Source organism: Pseudophryne corroboree, chromosome 2, assembly GCF_028390025.1.
Source record: "Pseudophryne corroboree isolate aPseCor3 chromosome 2, aPseCor3.hap2, whole genome shotgun sequence".
Lineage (NCBI taxonomy): Eukaryota > Metazoa > Chordata > Amphibia > Anura > Myobatrachidae > Pseudophryne > Pseudophryne corroboree.
The window spans coordinates 448,137,073-448,160,192 of record NC_086445.1 but is presented as its reverse complement, the minus strand read 5'-3'; the positions used below and the strand labels follow the sequence as shown (position 1 = coordinate 448,160,192).

At 42.6% G+C, this 23,120-nt stretch overlaps 1 protein-coding gene across 3 annotated transcripts in view; it reads left to right on the top strand.

The window, feature by feature from the left end:
* The window catches only part of ZZEF1 (zinc finger ZZ-type and EF-hand domain containing 1), a 404,243-nt gene that overhangs the window by 225,331 nt on the left and 155,792 nt on the right, over nucleotides 1-23,120 (top strand). For 2 of the 3 annotated variants that reach the window (XM_063953701.1, XM_063953700.1), the window contains exons 25-28: nucleotides 5,834-5,982; nucleotides 8,788-9,028; nucleotides 12,249-12,328; nucleotides 14,069-14,153. In XM_063953701.1, the coding sequence (XP_063809771.1) occupies nucleotides 5,834-5,982; nucleotides 8,788-9,028; nucleotides 12,249-12,328; nucleotides 14,069-14,153 (555 nt within the window). The remainder of the gene's footprint in view (nucleotides 1-5,833; nucleotides 5,983-8,787; nucleotides 9,029-12,248; nucleotides 12,329-14,068; nucleotides 14,154-23,120) is intronic. The other variant, XM_063953702.1, reaches the window with a different exon arrangement.

Genomic DNA, 23,120 nt, shown 5'->3' with positions numbered 1-23,120 from the left:
TTATCATACTGTTAACTGGGTTTGATCACAAGTTGTACGGTGTGATTGGTGTGGCTGGTATGAGTCTTACCCGGGATTCAAAATTCCTCCCTTATTGTGTACGCTCGTCCGGGCACAGTACCTAACTGAGGCTTGGAGGAGGGTCATAGGGGGAGGAGCCAGTGCACACCACCTGATCGGAAAGCTTTACTTTTTGTGCCCTGTCTCCTGCGGAGCCGCTATTCCCCATGGTCCTTTCAGGAACCCCAGCATCCACTACGGACTCCGAGAAATAGAATTATCGGTAAGTAAATTCTTATTTTTTCTGTCCCCATTGCTTGTATTATAATATTTCATATCTTTGAAGCAAATGTATAATTGTAACCATTTAGTGATTTATAATAATCACTAATTGTATACCTTTTGATAACATACTCGCAGAGATTTTACCTACACATATATCTTTAAATCATTAGGAATATTCTATTCATGGAAGAATGCACGCCAGTCATATAAAATGTAAAACGTAAGAATGTATTTCAACAAACAATTGATGCTTATAAGTTCACATTTATCATTAAACAGTATTGGTAAAATACAATGCAAGTCACCATAGAATATTTTCACAGGTTCAAACTATATAAGAAAGAAATAGTATGAAAGACGAGTGTGAGAAGTGTATGTATGTGTGTATGTATATATATTTATTTATTTATTTATTACTGGGGAAATGTTACTCCATGCTCTCAGTAAATCACAGATTTAACCAAATCAAACTCTAGACTTATTGATAAATACTGAAGAAACATCTATGGGGAATACAGGTTGAGTATCCCGTATCCAAATATTCCGAAATACGGAATATTCCGAAATACGGACTTTTTTGAGTGAGAGTGAGATAGTGAAACCTTTGTTTTCTGATGGCTCAATGTACACAAAGTTTGTGTAATACACAAAGTAATTAAAAATATTGTATTAAATGACCTTCAGCCTGTGTGTATAAGGTGTATATGAAACATAAATGAATTGTGTGAATGTAGACACACTTTGTTTAATACCCAAAGTTATTAAAAATATTGGCTAAAATGACCTTCAGGCTGTGTGTATTAGGTGTATATGAAACATAAATGCATTCTGTGCTTAGACTAGGGTTCCATCACCATGATATCTCATTATGGTATGCAATTATTCCAAAATACGGAAAAATCCAATATCCAAAATACCTCTGGTCCCAAGCATTTTGGATAAGGGATACTCAACCTGTATATATTTTGGGTTATGTACTGTATGTGTGTGCGTTGGGGGGGAGGGGCAGCATGTGACTGCATGGTACAAACCACATGGGACACACGCTAGACTCCATTTTGGGAAGCTCCCATAATTCCAAAGTCTGCAACACATGGTTCAAATGGGAATGCCACCATCCTATGTTTCCAGGTTCAAGCAATGGCATTCTTTGTTAGGCCATAAAAAGTCACATGGCAACAGCCATTTTATACGAACCAACTAACTCATTCAGGTACATTTCAATCCAACTAATTATATTCCACAATTCCAATCGAACTCAACCAATTTTTTCAAACATCCCAAGAACCGACTTCAATTTCACATTCCAGTCCATCTAATTATACGTATTCAAGAATATTTCACATTCCAAGAACCAACACAGTATCTTGCATACTGTCCATGCTGTATGAGCCATTACAAGACCAGATAACCACACTTCCCAGCATGTCATTGCTACAAAACACAAAATCACCATCCACAACACATATACCACAAATGCTATACTAAAAGTTGTATAATATTCCAGCTACCATTACAGATTCCAAAACTAAAACTGCCACAAACATGTTTCACAATATCCTAATTAAACCAGCACCATAAACCTCAAAGCCACCATTTTACAGCAAGATACCATTGTTATCTATATTCCCAGACTAAAATTACCACACACACATTTAGCTATCCTATATCATTATTATATTAGATATAGAAAGATCGGTACTTGGCTATCATGAGGAGCTTCCAAGTAACCTGGTGATTGAAGCTACATTCTTACATAGTCTCTGAAGCTGTGTCTACTGCATGTGGTGGTAGCCAGAGAGAGTGTGCTCTGATTTCAAAGAGGTATACTATAGCTGAGTTCCAGCTATGGGGGCGTGTCATCTACAGGAAGTGTGTGGTAACTATTGTCTAGTAGTGAGCAAGGCCATGCTTGTTCTTCTTCCTTATGCTTTGTTATACAGATGTGTCCTCATACATCATTGCTGCATTCACACCAAACAACCCCTTTCTGCATGCCAGGTCCCATTGGACTATGCTAATGTCGGGTATTTTTTGTAATGCCTCATAGTCACAATGTGTCTAGGACGCACCAGGAGACCGTGCTGATTAAATTTATATATGACACTTTCATATCTGTATGCGACTTAGTCTGAATCTGCATACAAATTGCTCTGATGTAGCAGCCACAGCTGTTTTCCAATAAAAGTTTCCATTTATACAGACTCGGTCACACACAATATACAAGCGTTGCATATCAAATTAATCATCACAGTTTTCGGCTGTGTCCTAGCCGCATCATGTTGCGTCTAAGATGCATTTTCAGCCGAAAGATATATGCCTAACGCTAGCAGAGTTGCCCGGGACCTGGCGGCTCACTCGCACCAGGCATCTTGCACTTTGTGGCGTATTGAGGCTAGATGTATGAGGACATACAGTATCTCAAATGTGTCCACATACAACTATCCTCAAGTCGTGCCAAATAGCCCTGGTTAGGCCACCATGGACTTGGAAACTTAGTCACTCCAAACACTGAGTATCTCCTATTTGGATGCAAAATGGAGGTAAATGTATACAATCCAAGATCAACATGCAAAAAACAGGTCTGATAGGAGTGACCTAACCCATGCATTGTTATGCTTCATCTGCAACTTTTTACCAGTTACTTTGCAACATTAGAAACTAATCTGAAGTACCTAGTACATTGTCAGAGTTTGGGTTTGTGAACAGGAACCTCTCGGCTGGTTTGGCTGGTACTGGAGTATAAGAAGTGGGATGGTCTGTTAATGCTTCTCATGCGCTAGTATCTATTGGAGGCTTGCTAAGTACAAGTTAGAGAGCTGTAGGAACAGAGAAGACCGTTGCATTTGGTCATTAACTGTATAAGTAGTTGGAATGATGTTCTGCAGAAGGAAAGTTGAGGCTGAGAATTGCACACAGGTGGCGGTGAGCTGGTATACTCACAGTGGAGATAAGTGAGTGTACAGCTGGAAGTTAGCTAGCCTAGGCTGACTGCTGCACGGCAATACTGGTATATCCCAGAGTGAGCACACCATATGTGAGATACTGGCACATAAATGCTGCACAAAGCACTGGTGTTCTTGGAAAGAGCACATTATAGATGATATGGTAGTGCTTGCTGTTTGTTGCACAGGTGTTCCCCTGAAGAATGTTCAGCAGAAGTAATGCTTAGGCTGCAGTCGGCTACTAAACACAGCGTGCGAGGTGAAACTGGAGCCCATTAACGGGTCACGAGATGTTGTTCTGGCAATGTACTGCTGCATCTGTACAGCTTAAATAGGGTGCCTTGGATATCTATAGTTTGCTCATTTCCACTGAGAAGCAAGCAGTCTGTGATTGGATGATCTTGGAGTCAGCTGATGTAACCAACATGGCGGCATCCATAGAGATCTGGGTCTGGGAAAAGGTGCCTTACCGAGTTTACTGCAGTAACCGGTGGGAAAGCCTCAAAAGGTGAAGTCCGTGATGGGTGTGGATTATTAGATCTTCACTAGAAAGGTCTACAGTCAATAATTCAACCACTAATGGTAGACATGCATTAGGTCGACAGGGTCAAAAGGACGACATAGAATAGGTAGATAGCAGAAAAGATCTACCGTGTCAATAGGTCAACATGGAAATGGTCGACACAAAAAGGTAGACACAATTTTTTTTGTTTTTTGGCTGTGTAGTCACTTTTCTGCCACAAACAACCTCATTAGTACACTGCGTTCCCTCGCATGGCTTGCTTAGCTCAACGTGCTTCGGGCAAGGTGCCTTGCTCCACTACTACGGTGCTAGCTACAGGTTACTATTCCCAATCGTACTCCACGTGGATGGTAAACTATAAAAAAAAAAGTGTGTAGAGTAGTCCATTGTCATGTCGACCTTTTTAACGGTCTACCTTTTACATGTTGACTTTTTGACCATGTTGACCTAATGCATGTCTACCATTAGTGGTAGACTTATTGACTGTAGACATTTTACCTGCAGATCTATAGACTGGATACCATGTGTGACAGTACACTATCTGCAAACTTGAGAAAAAAGTACCCAAATCTGCATTTGCACCAGGCATCTTGCACCATATGGAGCAAAAAGGGATAGGTGTTTGGGGACACATTTGTATTACAGCTGTATTAGTGGTGGTTTGACTAGATTATGCTCTGAGATATGTTTAATCTTTATTGCTTTAGCTACGCTGTATTTGACCCACAAATCATGAAAACATTATTAATATAATTAGTTAAGGGATGTGGCATATGCTAAATCACCTCAGTCTGCCTCCCTCCTCACCCCATCCTGCCCCCTCCCTACACTGTTCATGTTTAATATTTACCTTGTTTCCAGTACCTGCAGAGTGGTCCTCTAAAATCTGTCCTTCCACTGCAGAAGGAGCCTAAGGCTACAGAAGCACGTGCCCTGGCTTCCCAAACATGTGTCAGAGATGAGACAGACCTTAGTGGATTATTATATAGATAATTATCAGTTGGGACATCTTTAAACATTTTCAGAAATATGCAGTGTTGCTTTTAAATATGTTTGGAAATTATTCATAAGGGAATGAAGTTTGTTACTGTGAGTAATCACTTAATTTTGCTTAATATCTAAATGCTCGTTAGATATTTAATCTTTTAATGACGTTTGCCACTTCGCAGCTCTGGTGGTGGTATGTTCTTTCAGTAACCACATCTACATATACAGGGGCTATTCAATTATTTGCGGCACCCCCAATGACCCCTAACAAACACCCCACTCACCCCTTGGCAGGGAATCTTTATGAATAGGCGCCCGATATAGCAATTAAATTGTTTCTCTATTCGGGCCTCCAGTAGAATTGTGCTCCGGTTTAGCTGCACAATGTGTCTAATCCTGTCTAAAAACGTGGTTAGGGCGCCCAAACAACAGACTTTGTACACATTTCTTGTCGCACCTGAGGAAGCTGAGTGAAGAAATGTCTCCCCCGCGGCTATCAGTGGTCTAAACAGAGCAATTGTTGAATTTCTCCGTTTTGCGCCCCTAGCGGTAGCAGCTGGAGGAAATTGGAGTTGGAATTTGTTATTAATTGTGAGAAACTAATCACCGTACTTGAACAGTAAAATACACATTTCAGTTCTGTAAACAAAACCAAACAGCACATGCTTGGAATATAGTCTACCAAACTTAATGTTTCTTCAGTTTGTTATAGGCAGTGATGGATCCCACTGTAGGACTTAGAGAATTCTGATAAACTATACATGAACTATTTCAAAGCACTTGATCTGCAGCTTTTATTTTGTGGTATGTGTTTTGCGCGTACATTACCCTTCTGAAATGTCCCATCATGCATTGATACTTGTATTAGTTCACTTGAAGGAACATCTGGGATATTAGGTTTTGTTCTTCATTTCTTGTAGACTGGTTTTCACAGTAGATGCCTGTTCATAAATGTCCTATTCTGAGGCACCCTAACAAGTGCATCTTCTTACATTCATAATAGCTCATCTCTTGTATTTTTTTGTTTGTTATAGGGGGGTGGTGCAGATTTTGTTTAGGATTTCTGTTTTGATTTCAAATCTGTTTTTCCTAGAGTTGGGACTTGAATTACCATCTACAAAGGTGACCTCTGTTGTTACCTCTCAGTTGTGGAAACCTGTATTCAGGCATCAAATGTGCACAGAAAACATCGTAATAACAGGACCAAGCCATCAAGACCAGGGATGTACTGAGGTATCCCAAGTACGTTTTATTCTTATCTTATATGTTACCATGCACAAATGTGTTCTGTATACTGTACCTGACCCAAGTTATGTGGTTTCTTTTTAAAAGCACATTCACAGTCTGTTCCAAAAGTGTTTTCAATGACAATTCTACCCATAAATATATGAAATTACCTGTATATTACTAAAAATAAATGCCTCCTGTGTTTCTAAAATCTAGCAAGTAGCATGTCCCAGTCGTTTGCAGAAAGTTAGCCTTCAGAAAACTACTTAGGATTGTTGGTTCTCTGCCTTTCATTACTATATAGCAAGTAAGTCTGATTGACGGACGAAATAGTGTTATTGGTCATCGACTGATGGGCCCTACACATTTACCAATTACACTGAAAGATATGAATGATCTCGTTCATTAATGAACGTGTGTATGCACCAACGATGAATGATGCGTGGCCACGCGCTCACTCATCCTTGGTGCCGGCTCGTTTATGCCTACAAGCTAATATGGACAATATTGACCATATTAGCATGTAGGGCTATGAGGTCGGGTGACGGGGGGAGTCACCCCCGCCCCCCTTCCCGAGGACAGGTCGTCCGTCGGGCGTATCAGCCAGTGTGTAGGGCCCTGAACGGCCATGAAACTAGGATTTAGCAGTTTGTGATAGTGAGAAAAAGTCTCTCTCCATAAATAATCTGAAATGGAAAGTCATGGTAAGGTAATGCATTTTTTACCCATGAGTCATAGATGAACATTGACCTTTTTGAACCAAGTTGTCCTTTTCTTTTGTTTTTTTATTTTATTTTATTGTAATAGAAGTAAGCACGATCCAGTCGCTTTTGTTACTGGAATTTGTTCACTACATTCTGTACATTGTGTACTAATGTAATGTGGCTATAGTTTGGATGTTAGTCGTATGCGTGTTCGCTAGTGAACTTAAATGGCTTGCATTAGGAACAACCACTTGTATTAACAACTGCTGCACTCATCACAGATCACTTTAGATGTTTATATACTATATGCATCTCATGTATTACTTTTTCTAATAGTGGCGTGTATTTTATTTATTTATTTTCTTCGTAAGTTGAAATATATTTGAATCCAAAAGAAAATAATTTTACTTTATTTTGTAGGTGCTTTATACTGTAATATAGTGTTAGTAAATGGAATCACTACTGTATAATGCTGGTGTTTTTCTAGGCTGCATAAGAGCGATAATAGTTGATAAGCATGTGTGTTAGGCAGTTCACCATTATTATTTGTTTACAGAATCATTTATGAAATTGTGAACTCTCATATATTAATCTTCTGCACAATATGTGTATGGTGGATTGATAAGTCTTATGTCTTTTTGGGTAATTACCGGTGTTAGATGGAAGCTTGTGTTAGGTAATGCATGGTTTCCTTCAGAACATTGATGGCAGTTTATAATTCATGTACATGGTCTTCTGCTGTGAGGATGGAATTACTCTTACTCTGTGAGTTATATGATCAATATCTTGACACTGAACAACACAGACAGGTTTGTGGAGGCACTAGTGCTTATTCTGATGCTTTTGGAGGAACAGAATGGTATGTGGGGATTCTGGTGTTGGTATACAGTATGTAGAGTCTGAGGCATTGGTAACCTGCTTGTACAGTGGAAAGTGTCTGGATGCTGATGTAGTGACCCTTGCTGTTTTATACTGTGGGCAATGATGTGTTGGACACTTTCACTATCTTTTATAATTTGTTTTCCCTAATGCCCCTGCTGTCTTTAGATGTCATAATTCTGTTGACTTTTAAACACAATGGGGGAGATTCAAATGTTTGAAAAGTCAGTTGGAAGTCTGTTTTTTCATTTCTAATAGGAAAAAAACAGACACCCAACCGACTTTTCAAACATTTGAATCTCCCCCACTGACTTCTATTAGCACTGGCTTTCTAACTTTTTAAGACATTTAGGGCCGAAGTTCAATTAAATGCAGTAATTTACCGCGCCGGTAAAAAGGTGGTATCTGAGAAGTTCCCGGGGCTATGGGTTACCTGCTTCACGGCACCCACAATCAGGGCAGTTAACGCGGATTTCTGTTCAAGCCTCCTCATGCTCGAAAAGAAATCAAAATGATCTGCAGGCTGATCATGGGCTATAATTAGATAACCCCTGCAGATTAATTAGCCCATGGTAATTAACTGTGGCTAATTGAATGTGTCTCTTAAACCTAATTTAAGCAAACACCTGTTTTTAAGGTGGTTTCCTCTAATTTGAACAATCAATTTTAAAGTGTAATAATTTCTGGATTTTCTTAAACCTTTTAAAATATATAGCAAACTTAAATGTATACCCTGTGTACTTGTTTTTTTTTTAAATTTACTTTCTAATATTAAAATGATAACATTTTGCAGAGAACTCTTAATAACATGGTAGATAGTATAGGTATTTGCTAAATAAGTATAATATTTAATCCTCTGTGTATAAAGTCAATTGAAACAACTTTTTTTTAGTAATATAACTTTAACAATCAATGAAACAATTAATATAATTAATAGAGATCATTTTAGAAATCACTTTCTATATACAGTGCATATTAGAAGCTTGCAGCTTTGTGTCTTGTTATTGTCACACAACTATTTGCCAACCTACTGTATTCATGTGAATAGTTTATCCATTGTAATAGGATTGCAAAGTGTGGTTGTGCATGTATATTTCTTGCGGTTTATCTCCGGATGACAAGACAATTTACTCACTATTAAAACATTGTTGTCAGACCAAAAATATTGCAACCATAGTCTTTAAGTTGTGACCTAATATTATGTAAATGCTCTTTTACATTATTATTTTATTTCCAGACTAAGAACTCTCATGCAGATGACTGTCGTAACTTTCTCCTTGACTTTGCAAACTCAGATCCTACCCAGGATTTCTGTGGCCCTAACTATGAACTTTTCAAAGGACTGGTGCAAGCCATTAGGAAACAGCTGACCAACAATGATATGGTGGCTGGTTCCGCGGTTGTTCAAGCTGTGAACTGCACCTTTGCTGCTCTGGTATATCTTACGCCACAGTTATATGGAAAACTGCAAAGATATGGTAAATATCAACTATATTGTATCTGACAACATGAGTGGTCCTGCTAGATGGGTGCCAATTAAAAATAAATGCTAAGTTGTTAATACATAAAAAAAAATAGTCAGAAAAATGTATGTATGTGTATGGGAGTAGCCCAAGATCCACCCTGCTAGCTGCCATGGTCTATTTCTACAGCTTTTGATATGCCGGATGGACAGGATAGCCCCAATTAACTAGGACTGGTGGCTACTGGCATCTTTATTGGTACCTGTTACTAATGGGCTACCTGTTGCTGGAGTCTGCTTGGAGTCCCATGCGTTTTGTAACCAGCCCGGTATCCTATTATCTGCGAAAACTCTGTTTGGCGGGAAAAAAAACCCAGGGCTTTTTATCGCAATTGCAAAAACTCTGTATCCAATTAGCTGTGCACAGTTATCGGTGAAAAGTCTCCATAGGTTTTATCACAAATTTGCTTTCACCATCTCTGGGCAGGTGATAAGTAGTGCAACATTGTTATTTTATAGAAAAACTATGGGGATTTGGCTCAGATCGCTGCGGCACCCCCCTGAATGACTAATTAGGCACTTAGAAGTTTTTAATTGGCTAATATTGATATCATTTTTGGGGTCAAAAAATGCAAAGTGATGCAAATTGGGGTACAAGGTATGGGACAGGTATATTGGGGAGCTTCATGAGTTGGACAAGTGTTTCAATAACCCAATTACGTATACACATTTATATCCCCCTAAATTACTGTGTGCACTTATTTAGGTGAAAAAAAAAATGCTATTCTTTTTTTATAAAATGCATACAGTTTAACAGCCATTTTACTCAACTTAAGGGGTTGATTATGTGTCCGATCCGCGTGCTTGGTGGCTCACCGGCGGTCACGTAACTACATCCCAATTCAAGTACACCAAACAGTTTTATAATGGCCACTAATAGACTTCTACTGTATAATAATTTCTTATGTTAGTTTGCCTTTTGTGGGGGTAAAGGTAGATTTCCCTATTTTCTCCTATACTCCTCTCTGGTTTTGCCGGTCAGAATTATTGTGCAAATCCCGTTTTCACGATTTTGGAATAGTATAGGTGCGAGAAATTGGAGAGTGCATACACCCAATAAGCCGCTTTCGCGACAACTTTCATGCAATAGATTCGAAAAAGTTGACCTGCAATAAATTTCTGCATTTACGACAACTATGTCATACCTTCAGTATTATATTTACCATACATTATTACAGTGCAGTGTTTTATCACCTGCAAAAAGGGGTTTATTGATCGCACGTTTCCAATACAGATCTGACTCCCAGTGTAACTAATATTTGGTTCTGTGCTGTTATGCTCCTCACTATGCAATCTGTTAGGAGTGATTAGTCTAATTGCTCATTCGAGTGCTCATCAGCGCACTTCTTTGCAATTCATCTATGTTATTTTATCTGTTTTTTCAGTGTTACTGTTACAGTGCAGTGTTTGAGCTATTAAATATTTTTTTAATATACATCATTCAGCTCACTTTGATACATGAAGTTGGCTTTTAGTTGCTCTTATTAATGATACTAATCCAACATAACCTGATGGATTAATAAGAGGCTGAGCTTTCTTTTTTTTTTGTTTGTTTGTGCAGTTAGAGGGAATTACTTTAAGACACAGCCAATTGTTAGGCCTTTCTAGCAGCAAATTGGATTGAATGAACTTCCCGGTGATTTGCTGCCTGTCCCTTTACTACTGCAGAGCTTAGTCTTCTATGAGACAAAAGGTGCATATACACTAGACGACGTTGCTCTATGCAAGACATTGTCTAGTGTTTCCCCTCCTGGGCCGGGCGGCCGGCAGTGCACAGTGAGCGATATGACCGTTCATATCTCTCAGTGACGTCACGCAGTGGAGGGGCCGTGCATGCAGCTCCTGGATGACAGTCCACTTTGAGCATGCATGCACCGCCAACACCGAGGGTCGTTAACGACCCGCAGTGCCGTACATCAGTCATCATCGCCGGCATGCACACTTGCCAAGAAAGTGAACGATGTTTCTCAGGAAAGGAGAAAATGAGCGATGTTGTTCATTTTATCGGTAAGTGTGTATCCACCTTAAGTTTCTATACCTGGGAGGACAGCTAAAAGATGTGCACGAGAGGAGTGTGGTAAGAAATATGGTGTTAGAGGAGGATTGGGGAAGAGATGTGCTGCTACAGGAGTGAGGGCTTAAGGGGGTTATTCAATTAGAGCAGTTTTTTCGACCAGTCAAAAATAATTTATTTTTAGGTCAAATTTACAATTGACCTATTCAATGCCTGTGCTGTTTTTTCGACAGGTCGAAAAATCTGGCACTGGCTAAAAACACGTGTATCGTGAATTCGCTGCTGATACACTTGTTTTGTCGAATTCGCAGGCGTTTTTGCCCATTTTTAGCGCAATTCTTGCCCATGCTGATTCGGAAAAAAAAATTACATGGACAAAAATGGATTAAAACAATGGGCGAAAATGCCTGCAATTGAGTACCCTGTGTCGAATTAGTGCCATTTTTTCGACCATGAATACCCCCCTGAGTATGTTTCTATAGATTTAACAGTGGTGAGAACATGTTGTTACAGTGGGGACAGGGATGGGGGTGTAGTATACAAGTTAGACACTTAAAAGATAAACAGTCATTAGGTGGACAGGGTCAAAAGTCCAAACCAAAGAGTTTTTTTTTGTTTTTTTAAATGGGTGTGATGTACTTTTGTTCATGCAGTGTAGATGTAATGACTGTTGAAGTGTCCAGCTTTTACTGCAAACCACCATGCCCGTTTATGACAGGCACAAATGTTTTACAGTGTGTAGACCAAGTTATTCATATTACTGTATAATGACTGTTTTTTAAATATATTTAAAATGTTTGTAAAAGTGGATTGAATTTACCCTGGTGATCTACTAGATTGGTGTGTATGGTGGTATTTGGGCTGCCTTTGCAGCTCGTATTATTCTGTTCTCGTGGAACCAAGGCTGTGCATGTGAGAGGGGAGTGCTGACTTTCACCCAGGAGAATATGGCATTCAAAACCCTTTTTATTGCCTGACAGCATTGGGTCTTTGTCGCATATTAGTACTTAATCTGTGAGAGTGTTTTAGAGTAGTATAACTTTTTGGGTATTAGTGATCTTGGAAATAGGTTTAAATGCATTGTTTCTCTAAAGTGAATCAAACGTTATTACTGTGTTACGCCCTGCTGATGAACAGTTATTTGTACTTGTTTTCTATGCAGTTCTCAGTGGAGGGAGACTAGCCTTATGTGAAGAATTTGCGCAGGTGTATGCTTTGGCTGATGGAATTAGAATATGGATGGTAAGAATTGGTCTACTTTTTATCTGGGAACATTTTTAGGGGTATATGCAATTCCGGGCGAATTGCGGCTTTTTTTCGCCCGTTTTTAAATTCGACACAATTCGACCGTCGAATTCCGGCCGGCGGGTGCCGGAATTCGACATATTCAATAAAAAACGGATTCGACAGTCCCGCTCTCGAAAAACGGACCAATTGACGGATAAGTGCGTCCTGGATTCGACTTTTCGGACGGGACAAAAATGGATAAAAAAACCCTTTAAAAAATTGCGTGGGGTCCCCCCTCCTAAGCATAACCAGCCTCGGGCTCTTTGAGCCGGTCCTGGTTGTAAAAATACGGGGGGAAAATTGACATGGATTCCCCCGTATTTTTAGAACCAGCACCGGGCTCTGCGTCCGGTCCTGGTGCAAAAAATACGGGGGACAAAAAGCGTAGGGGTCCCCCGTATTTTTAACACCAGCACCAGGCTCCACTAGCTGGAGAGATAATGCCACAGCCGGGGGACACTTTTATACCGGTCCCTGCGGCCGTGGCATTAAATCCCCAACTAGTCACCCCCTGGTATTTTTTTTGCAGAAGAACTACAGGTACCAGCGGGCCCGTTTTACCCCCACATGCTGGTACTTGTGGTTCTCCAAGTACCAGCTTGCGGGGGAGGCTTGCTGGGACTTGTAGTTCTTCTGCAAAAAAACAATATTCTTTATTTGTCACAAGGCTAACAGCCCCCCATCCGCTCATGGATGGGGGGGGGGGACAGCCTCGGGCTTCACCCCTGGCCCTTGGGTGGCTGGAGGGGGGGGACCCCTTGATTTAAGGGGTCCCCACTCCTGCAGGGTATCCCGGCCAGGGGTGACTAGTTGGAGATTTAATGCCACGGCCGCAGGGACCGGTATAAAAGTGTCCCCCGGCTGTGGCATTATCTCTCTGACTAGTGGAGCCCGGTGCTAGTGTTGAAAATACGGGGGACCTCTACGCTTTTTGTCCCCCCGTATTTTTTGCACCAGGACCGGACGCAGGGCCCGGTGCTGGTTCTAAAAATACGGGGGATCCCCAGACAATTTTTTCCGCATATTTTTACAACCAGGACTGGCTCAAAGAGCCCGAGGCTGGTTATGCTTAGGAGGGGGGACCCCACGCATTTTTTTTTCTGAATTTTAACACATTCCCACCCCTTCCCACTGAAAACCATGCTCTCTCAGTTTTAGTCAGTTAAAAAAAAAATATTATTTTTAAAAATATAAAAATAATAGTTGTAAATCCTAATAGGCAAACCAAGTACCTAATCTCTTCTAATATAAATAGATATGCTATTAGCAATAACAAAAAACACAAAAAAAACATGTTTTTAAATTTTTTTTATTAGATTCCGCCAGCAAAGTGAGGCGGAATGAAATTGACGAAATTACTGTCGAAAAGCACTGTTGTCGAATCGACATTCTTCAATTGAATATACTTTTGTCGAAAAGCCGCATTTTTACCATTGCAGACATGTCGAATTTGTGAACTGTCGAATTTCAAAAAGTCGAATCTGAAAAGTCCTTTTTTTTGTTGAAAAGTACTGTATTGCATTGTCGAATATTTTTTTTGTGTCGAAAATGCCCCGTTTTTCGACATTTGCGGCAATTTGACCGCAATTCCATATACCCCTTAGTGTTCTACTTAATTATTGTGACTCCAAAAAAAGCATTTTAATCATGTTTGCCTTTTCTTGTTACAACCCATTTGTTCCATGTTTTCCGCAGTTGGAAATGAAGCAGAAATCTTTGCATACAGGCAGTGGTGACAAGCTTGTCGTTGATGGAGCAGAAATGAATCCAGACACGTTAGGTAAGCAAATGTTTATTTTTGAATATTTACTTTGACAGTTCATAAAAATAAAGGCATCGTTTGCAGAGTATAATGACAGAAGCACTAGTTTCCTGAACCATGTTCTCATAGATTATATTTTTGCTAATAACTGTATTATACGGTGGCAGCATTATCACCTTAAGGCTCAAAACAGGTAAAACCAAGCATTCTGAGGAGAATCTAATCGATACTAGTACAATCATTCCAGAGTTCAGTTACCGGACCGTATCCAATTAGATGCTGTAAAACCTTGGGTTTTTCGCATTTTTCCCTGATATTTCACCAGTTCTTTTTTACAAGCTTTCCAATTAGATTGTCTGTAAAAAAATAAAAATAAATACATTTTCTCACGAAAACACATAGGTTCAGTGAAATCTGTGTTTTCGTTGGCTGAAAGGGGCAGTTTTCGGGGATTTACTGTCACCTGCCTAATGTAGGTGAAACAAAATCCCCAATAAGGCGTGTTTTCCGGCGCCATATCGGGGCTCATTGGCTAGCCCCTGTTGAAGCAATTACCAACGGTCAATGACCGCGGGTGATTGGATACCGCCCGAGGTATATTGTGTCTGTTTAAGCAGAATATTCTCTTTCCCAAAATGAGGGCTATGCTTTACAAACAAAAGCCTAATTTCTCTAACGTCCTAGTGGATGCTGGGAACTCCGAAAGGACCATGGGGAATAGCGGGCTCCGAAGGAGGCTGGGCACTCTAGAAAGATTTAGGACTACCTGGTGTGCATTGGCTCCTCCCACTATGACCCTCCTCCAAGCCTCAGTTAGATTTTGTGCCCGGCCGAGGTTGGATGCACACTAGGGGCTCTCCTGAGCTCTTAGAAGAAAGATAGTCTAAGGTTTATTATTTTCAGTGAGACCTGCTGGCAACAGGCTCACTGCAGCGAGGGACTAAGGGGAGAAGAAGCGAACTCGCCTGCTTGCAGCCGGCTTGGGCTTCTTAGGCTACTGGACACCATTAGCTCCAGAGGGATCGACCGCAGGCCCAGCCTTGATGTTCGGTCCCGGAGCCGCGCCGCCGTCCCCCTTACAGAGCCAGAAGCAAGAAGATGGTCCGGAAAATCGGCGGCATGAAGACATCAGTCTTCACCAAGGTAGCGCACAGCACTGCAGCTGTGCGCCATTGCTCTTCTCACACTTCACACTCCGGTCACTGAGGGTGCAGGGCGCTGGCGGGGGCGCCCTGAGGCAGCAATAAAAACCTTGGCTGGCAAAAATACCTTAATATATAGCCCCAGGGGCTATATATGAGGTAAATACCCCTGCCAGATTCCATAAAAAAGCGGGAGAATAGGCTGCGGAAAAGGGGCGGAGCTATCTCCCTCAGCACACTGGGCGCCATTTTCCCTCACAGTTTCGCTGGAAGGAAGCTCCCTGGCTCTCCCCTGCAGACTACTCTACAGAAAAGGGTAAAAAAGAGAGAGGGGGGGCATTTAATTTGGCGCAGTATATAGTTATATTAAAAAGCAGCTATAAGGGACATAACTCAGTTAGTCCCTGCCTTATATAGCGCTCTGGTGTGTGCTGGCATACTCTCACTCTGTCCCCCCAAAGGGCTTTTGTGGGTCCTGTCCTCTATATAGAGCATTCCCTGTGTGTGTGGAGTGTGTCGGTACGGCTGTGTCGACATGTTTGATGAGGATAATGAGGTGGAGGCGGAGCAGATGCCTTTAGAAGGGATGTCACCCCCTGGGGGGCAGACACCTGAGTGGATGTGCTTATGGAAAGAAATGAGTGCACGTATAGACTCATTACATAAGAAATTTGACGACATGCCGACTGCGGGACAGCCGAGTTCTCAGCTCGTGCCTGTCCAGGTGTCTCAAAAGTCATCAGGGGCTCTGAAACGCCCGCTATCTCAGATGGCACAAGTAGATGTCGACACGGATACTGACACCAGTGTCGACGACGATGAGTCAAATTTAATGCCCATTAAGGCCATTCACTACATGATTGAGGCAATGAAAGAGGTGTTAAATATCTCTGATTTACATCCAGGTACCACAAAAAAGGGTATTATGTTTGGGGAGAAAAAACTACCTGTAGTTTTTCCCCCGTCAGATGAATTAAATGAAGTGTGTGAAGAAGCGTGGGCTTCCCCTGATAAGAAATTGGTAATTCCTAAGAAGGTACTAATGGCGTTCCCTTTCCCGCCAGAGGATAGGTTACGTTGGGAAACGCTCACACGTTTGTCTAAAAAGGTGGCACTACCGTCTCAGGATACGGCCGCCCTTAAGGAACCTGCTGATAGAAAGCAGGAGGCGATCCTGAAGTCTGTATATACACACTCAGGCATTATACTTAGACCAGCTATTGCGTCAGCATGGATGTGCAGTGCTGCCGCTGCGTGGTCGGATAAACTGTCAGAAAATATTGACACACTAGACAGAGACACGATTCTGCTAACGATTGACCATATCAAAGACTCAGTCTTATATATGAGAGATGCACAGAGGGAAGTCTGCCGGCTGGCATCTAAAATAAGTGCATTGTCCATCTCTGCTAGGAGATGCTTATGGACTCGCCAGTGGACTGGAGATGCAGATTCCAAAAGGCACATGGAAGTTTTGCCTTATAAGGGGGAGGAATTATTTGGGGATGGTCTCTCCGACCTAGTTTCCACAGCAACGTCTGGGAAGTCAGCATTTTTACCCCATGTCCCCTCACAGCAGCAGGTTCCCAGGAGCAAAAGTCCTCCCCCGCTTCCTCTTCCAAGTCCGCCGCATGACGGTGGGGCTCCACAGGCGGAGCCAGGTACGGTGGGGGCCCGCCTCATGAATTTCAGCGATCAGTGGGCTCGCTCACAGGTGGATCCCTGGATCCTTCAAATAGTATCTCAGGGGTACAAGCTGGAATTCGAGGCGGCTCCACCCCACCGGTTCCTAAAAATCTGCCTTGCCGATTGCTCCCTCAGGCAGGGAGGCGGTGCTAGCTGCGATTCACAAGCTGTATTCCCAGCAGGTGATAATCAAGGTACCCCTACTTCAACAAGGCCGGGGTTACTATTCCACACTATTTGTGGTGCCGAAACCGGACGGTTCGGTGAGACCCATTTTAAATTTGAAATCCTTGAACACATACATAAAAAAATTCAAGTTCAAGATGGAATCGCTCAGGGCGGTTATTGCAAACCTGGAGGAGGGGGATTACATGGTATCCCTGGACATCAAGGATGCTTACCTGCATGTCCCCATTTACCATCCTCACGAGGAGTACCTCAGATTTGTGGTACAGGATTGCCATTACCAATTCCAGACGCTGCCGTTTGGACTCTCCACGGCACCGAGGGTATTTACCAAGGTTATGGCGGAAATGATGATACTCCTTCGAAAAAAGGGAGTTTTAATTATCCCATACTTGGACGATCTCCTAATAAAGGCACGATCCAAGGAACAGTTGTTAGTGGGAGTGGCACTATCTCAGGAAGTGCTGCGCCAGCACGGCTGGATTCTGAATATCCCAAAGTCACAGCTGGTCCCGACGACACGTCTAATGTTCCTGGGAATGATTCTGGACACAGTCCAGAAAAAAGTGTTTATCCCGGAGGAGAAAGCCAGGGAGTTGTCTTCTCTAGTCAGAGACCTCCTAAAACCAAAACAGGTATTGGTGCATCACTGCACGCGGGTCCTAGGAAAGATGGTAGCTTCTTACGAAGCAATTCCATTCGGCAGATTCCATGCCAGGATTTTTCAGTGGGACCTGTTGGACAAGTGGTCCGGATCGCATCGTCAGATGCATCGCTTGATAACCCTGTCCCCAAGAACCAGGGTGTCTCTTCTGTGGTGGCTGCAGAGTGCATCTTTTGGAGGGCCGCAGATTCGGCATACAGGACTGGGTCCTGGTGACCACGGATGCCAGCCTACGAGGCTGGGGGGCAGTCACAAAGGGAAGAAACTTCCAAGGACTATGGTCAAGTCAGGAGACTTCCCTTCACATAAATATTCTGGAACTAATGGCCATTTACAATGCCCTAAGTCAAGCAAAATCCCTGCTCCTACACCAGCCGGTGCTGATCCAGTCAGACAACATCACGGCAGTCGCCCATGTGAATCGACAGGGCGGCACAAGAAGCAGGATGGCAATGGCAGAAGCTACAAGGATTCTCCGATGGGCGGAAAATCATGTACTAGCACTGTCAGCAGTGTTCATCCCGGGAGTGGACAACTGGGAAGCAGACTTTCTCAGCAGGCACGACCTCCACCCGGGAGAGTGGGGACTTCATCCAGAAGTCTTCCAAATGATTGTAAATCAGTGGGGTCGTCCACAGGTGGACATGATGGCGTCCCGCCTAAACAAAAAACTAGAGAGGTATTGCGCCAGGTCAAGAGACCCTCAGGCGATAGCTGTGGATGCTCTAGTGACACCGTGGGTGTACCAGTCAGTTTATGTGTTCCCTCCTCTACCTCTCATACCAAAGGTATTGAGAATAATAAGAAAGCGAGGTGTAAACACAATTCTTGTGGTTCCGGATTGGCCAAGAAGAGCGTGGTATCCGGAACTTCAAGAGATGATCTCAGAGGACCCGTGGTCTCTGCCGCTCAGACAAGACCTGCTACAGCAGGGGCCCTGTCTGTTCCAAGACTTACCGCGGCTGCGTTTGACGGCATGGCGGTTGAACGCCGGTTCCTGAAGGAAAAGGGCATTCCGGAGGAAGTCATTCCTACGCTTATTAAAGCTAGGAAAGAGGTTACAGCAAATCATTATCACCGCATATGGCGGAAGTATGTTGTATGGTGTGAGGCCGAAAAGGCCCCAACAGAGGAATTTCAACTAGGTCGTTTTCTGCATTTCCTGCAAGCAGGAGTTAATATGGGCCTAAAACTAGGCTCCATTAAAGTACAGATCTCGGCTCTGTCGATTTTCTTTCAAAAAGAACTAGCTTCAGTACCTGAAGTTTCAGACATTTGTGAAAGGAGTGCTGCATATTCAGCCCCCATTTGTACCTCCTGTGGCACCTTGGGATCTCAACGTGATGTTGAGTTTCTTAAAATCACATTGGTTTGAGCCACTAAAAACCGTGGATCTGAAATATCTCACGTGGAAAGTGGTCATGTTATTGGCTTTGGCTTCAGCCAGGCGTGTGTCAGAATTGGCGACTTTATCATGTAAAAGCCCTTATCTGATTTTCCATATGGATAGGGCAGAATTGAGGACTCGTCCCCAATTTCTCCCAAAGGTGGTGTCAGCGTTTCACCTGAACCAGCCTATTGTGGTGCCTGCGGCTACTAGGGACTTGGAGGACTCCAAGTTGCTAGACGTTGTCAGGGCCCTGAAAATATATGTTTCCAGGACGGCTGGAGTCAGAAAATCTGACTCGCTGTTTATCCTGTATGCACCCAACAAGCTGGGTGCTCCTGCTTCTAAGCAGACTATTGCTCGCTGGATTTGTAGTACAATTCAGCTTGCTCATTCTGTGGCAGGCCTGCCACAGCCAAAATCTGTAAATGCCCATTCCACTAGGAAGGTGGGCTCATCTTGGGCGGCTGCCCGAGGGGTCTCGGCTTTACAACTTTGCCGAGCAGCTACTTGGTCAGGGGCAAACACGTTTGCAAAATTCTACAAATTTGATACCCTGGCTGAGGAGGACCTGGAGTTCTCTCATTCGGTGCTGCAGAGTCATCCGCACTCTCCCGCCCGTTTGGGAGCTTTGGTATAATCCTCATGGTCCTTTCGGAGTTCCCAGCATCCACTAGGACGTTAGAGAAAATAAGAATTTACTCACCGGTAATTCTATCTCGTAGTCCGTAGTGGATGCTGGGCGCCCATCCCAAGTGCGGTTTATCTGCAATACTTGTACATAGTTATTGTTAACTAAATCGGGTTATTGTTGAGCCATCTGTTGAGAGGCTCAGTTGTTTCATACTGTTAACTGGGATTCATATCACGAGTTGTACGGTGTGATTGGTGTGGCGGGTATGAGTCTTACCCGGGATTCAAAATCCTTCCTTATTGTGTACGCTCGTCCGGGCACAGTGTCCTAACTGAGGCTTGGAGGAGGGTCATAGTGGGAGGAGCCAGTGCACACCAGGTAGTCCTAAATCTTTCTAGAGTGCCCAGCCTCCTTCGGAGCCCGCTATTCCCCATGGTCCTTTCGGAGTTCCCAGCATCCACTACGGACTACGAGAAATAGAATTACCGGTTAGTAAATTCTTATTTTAATTTGACATGTAAATGCCAAAAATTATGACTTACTGTAGTTATTTATATTGGACCAGCATACTCTGCAGCGCTTTATAAAATCTAATTTTGTATTTAAGTATTCTCAATAGCACAATACAAACAAAATATAAGCAAAACAAATACATGCACCGCTATTGCTTCACTTACAATCATATAATGGGGCAATTCAGTTCCTAGCAATGTGTGCAACCTCTAGTGACAGGTGGTCATTCCGAGTTGTTCGCTCGCTGCTATTTTTAGCAGAATTGCTAATAGGCTAAAATCCGGCAGTTCTGCGCATGCGTATGCATCTCAGGGCGCACGCGCTAAGCAATTTTACACAAAACTATGCTATTTTACTTACGGGCGAACTAAGCTTTTCAGTCGCTCTGTTGATCGGAGAATGATTGACAGGAAGTAGGTGTTTCTGGGTGGTAACTGAGCGTTTTCCGGGAGTGTGGTAAAATACTCAGGCGAGCCAGCAGAAAACGCAGGCTGGAGAAACGGGGGAGTGGCTGGCCGAACGCAGGGTGTGTTTGTGACGTCAAACCAGGAACTAAACGGACTGAGGGGATCGCAATCTAGGAGTAGGTCTGGAGCTACTCAGAAACTGCAAGGAAGTTCTTAATAGCAGAATTGCTAATCTTTCGTTAGCAATTCTGCTATGCTAAGATACACTCCCAGAGGGCGGTGGCTTTGCGTTTGCATTACTGCTAAAAGTAGCTAGCGAGCGAACAACTCTGAATGACCACCAATGCACAATGCTTGTGATCATAATTTATGAGGTCTTCGCTGTTTATTTAATTTTAATCCATGAATTTAATACTAAGGGGGACATGTACTAAGCAGTGATAAAAGTGGAGAAGTGAGCCAATGAAGAAGCTGCCCATGGCAGCCAATCAGCTGCTCTGTATACTTTTATAGTATGCAAATTATAAATGTTACGCCAATGCTGATTGGTTGCCATGGGTAACTTCTCCACTGCTCACTACTCCACTTTTATCACTGCTTAGTACGTGTCCCGCTTAATGGTCTAGCTGAATTACACCTGCAACAATTTTAGCCATTAAAGGAAATTTGGGTCTTTGAATATTCCTAAATCCCCAGATTGCCTGAGCTCATTTTGACCAAACCACATAACTAAAGCTTTGATCTTTACATCCTTCTTTGGAGGACCATTGTGTCAATGATGTTACTCCCACCACTGTTTCTTTGTTGAACTGAGACAATCAGATATTTTTTTTTAACTTACTATGTCTGCATCATTCAGTTAGGGGACACTGGATACATTTGGGTATAAACAGAGTAGGTCCAGATGTACAGCCATTTTAAATCTTAAACTGTTCTGTCGAGCCTCCCCCTGTATACTCCATATCTGCATAATCCTTAGATTTTAGTTAAAGTGACCAGACATTAGATTTTTTTAATTATTTTTTTTCTGCCAGTTTTCTTTTGCATTTATTGTTATAAACATGGATTAACGCAGTGGTCAAAAGAAAGAATTCTTGGACCCTCACACTGCCCTGGCATCTGGTTAGGGAGTAGAAGTTCCCCAGTGATGATTACGATGCCAGGCCCCCACTCACAACAATGTAGATTCCTTGTCACTAAACACAGAAACCAGGTCTCCTGTGCTATCGATTGGGTACTGCAATCGACAATAGATAGGTAGATCTTTTCCCAAGTGCTTGAAAAGGTAATTGGGAAAAGCTACAATGGGTTATCAGGGGTTCAGACTGCAGTGTGGTCTAGTAGCTAGGTGAGGTAGAGAGTACTGCAGACATTAAGGCCCCACTATGGCTAAAGTGGCTGAAGGAACCATTCTCCACCTCCATGGCAGACTCACAATTATTAAAATTAAAAAAAATGAAAAAACATCAGAGGCAGCAGCCATTTTCAGAGCTTCCGTCACTCCAATTATATAGTCTGGTAGCAGTGAGATACCAGGTCTGGTGGGGTAGTTTTTCAGAGTATCAGTTTTTTCGGGTTTACTATTCTTGGAGGGCTGTATTGCAGGTTCGCTGGTTTCTGATCGTATTCTGGTTTTTTGTTATAAAGCGGTTTCCTGCTTTGTAGTTTTTAACAAAAGTTTGGGAGGGGTACTCCTGTCAAGTGAGCTATGTGCTTAAACTGCCATTAAGTTGCCGATGAGACAAACGACTACTACCGTCTTTTGCATTTTGCCGGTGAGTAAGACATCCACGGTTGTGGAACCAGCCAGGGTGAGGTCAGTGGCTGACTCCATTGCTCAGTGTATTCAGCTGGTGTCTTGCTTCTGGGAGTTATGGGGGGATGCTGTTCTTCCGGTTGTCCAAGGTATTATTTGAGTCTGTTTCTAGCTACCAAAATGGGGGGTAGAACCTGTTTTGGAAGAGCTGGCTTGGGTTAGAGGAATTATATATAATTTGTCCTTGTGTTAATGATTTTCTACTCCATAAAAAAATATTTGAATACTGGATCTTGCTACATCACAAGTGTACCTGGATGCCTGTGCTCCTGGCTTGGGATGAGTCAGACTGACTCTTCGGGCTGGATTCAATTCTTTTCACCCCTTTCCACACCTGTTCTGTTTCTGCCCTCAGGGACATTGTATCATTATTTCAGCTCGCTACCCCTGGAGTACTGAGGCACCCAACCCTTTACACAGCTAAACCTGATTACTATGGGCGCAATATGCACGATAACGGAGATCATTTTAGAAAAGAAATTGGGCGCGATATATCATTTGAATCTCACCCTTCATCTCTTGAACAGGGTGAAGAGTTGCCTGATTGTGA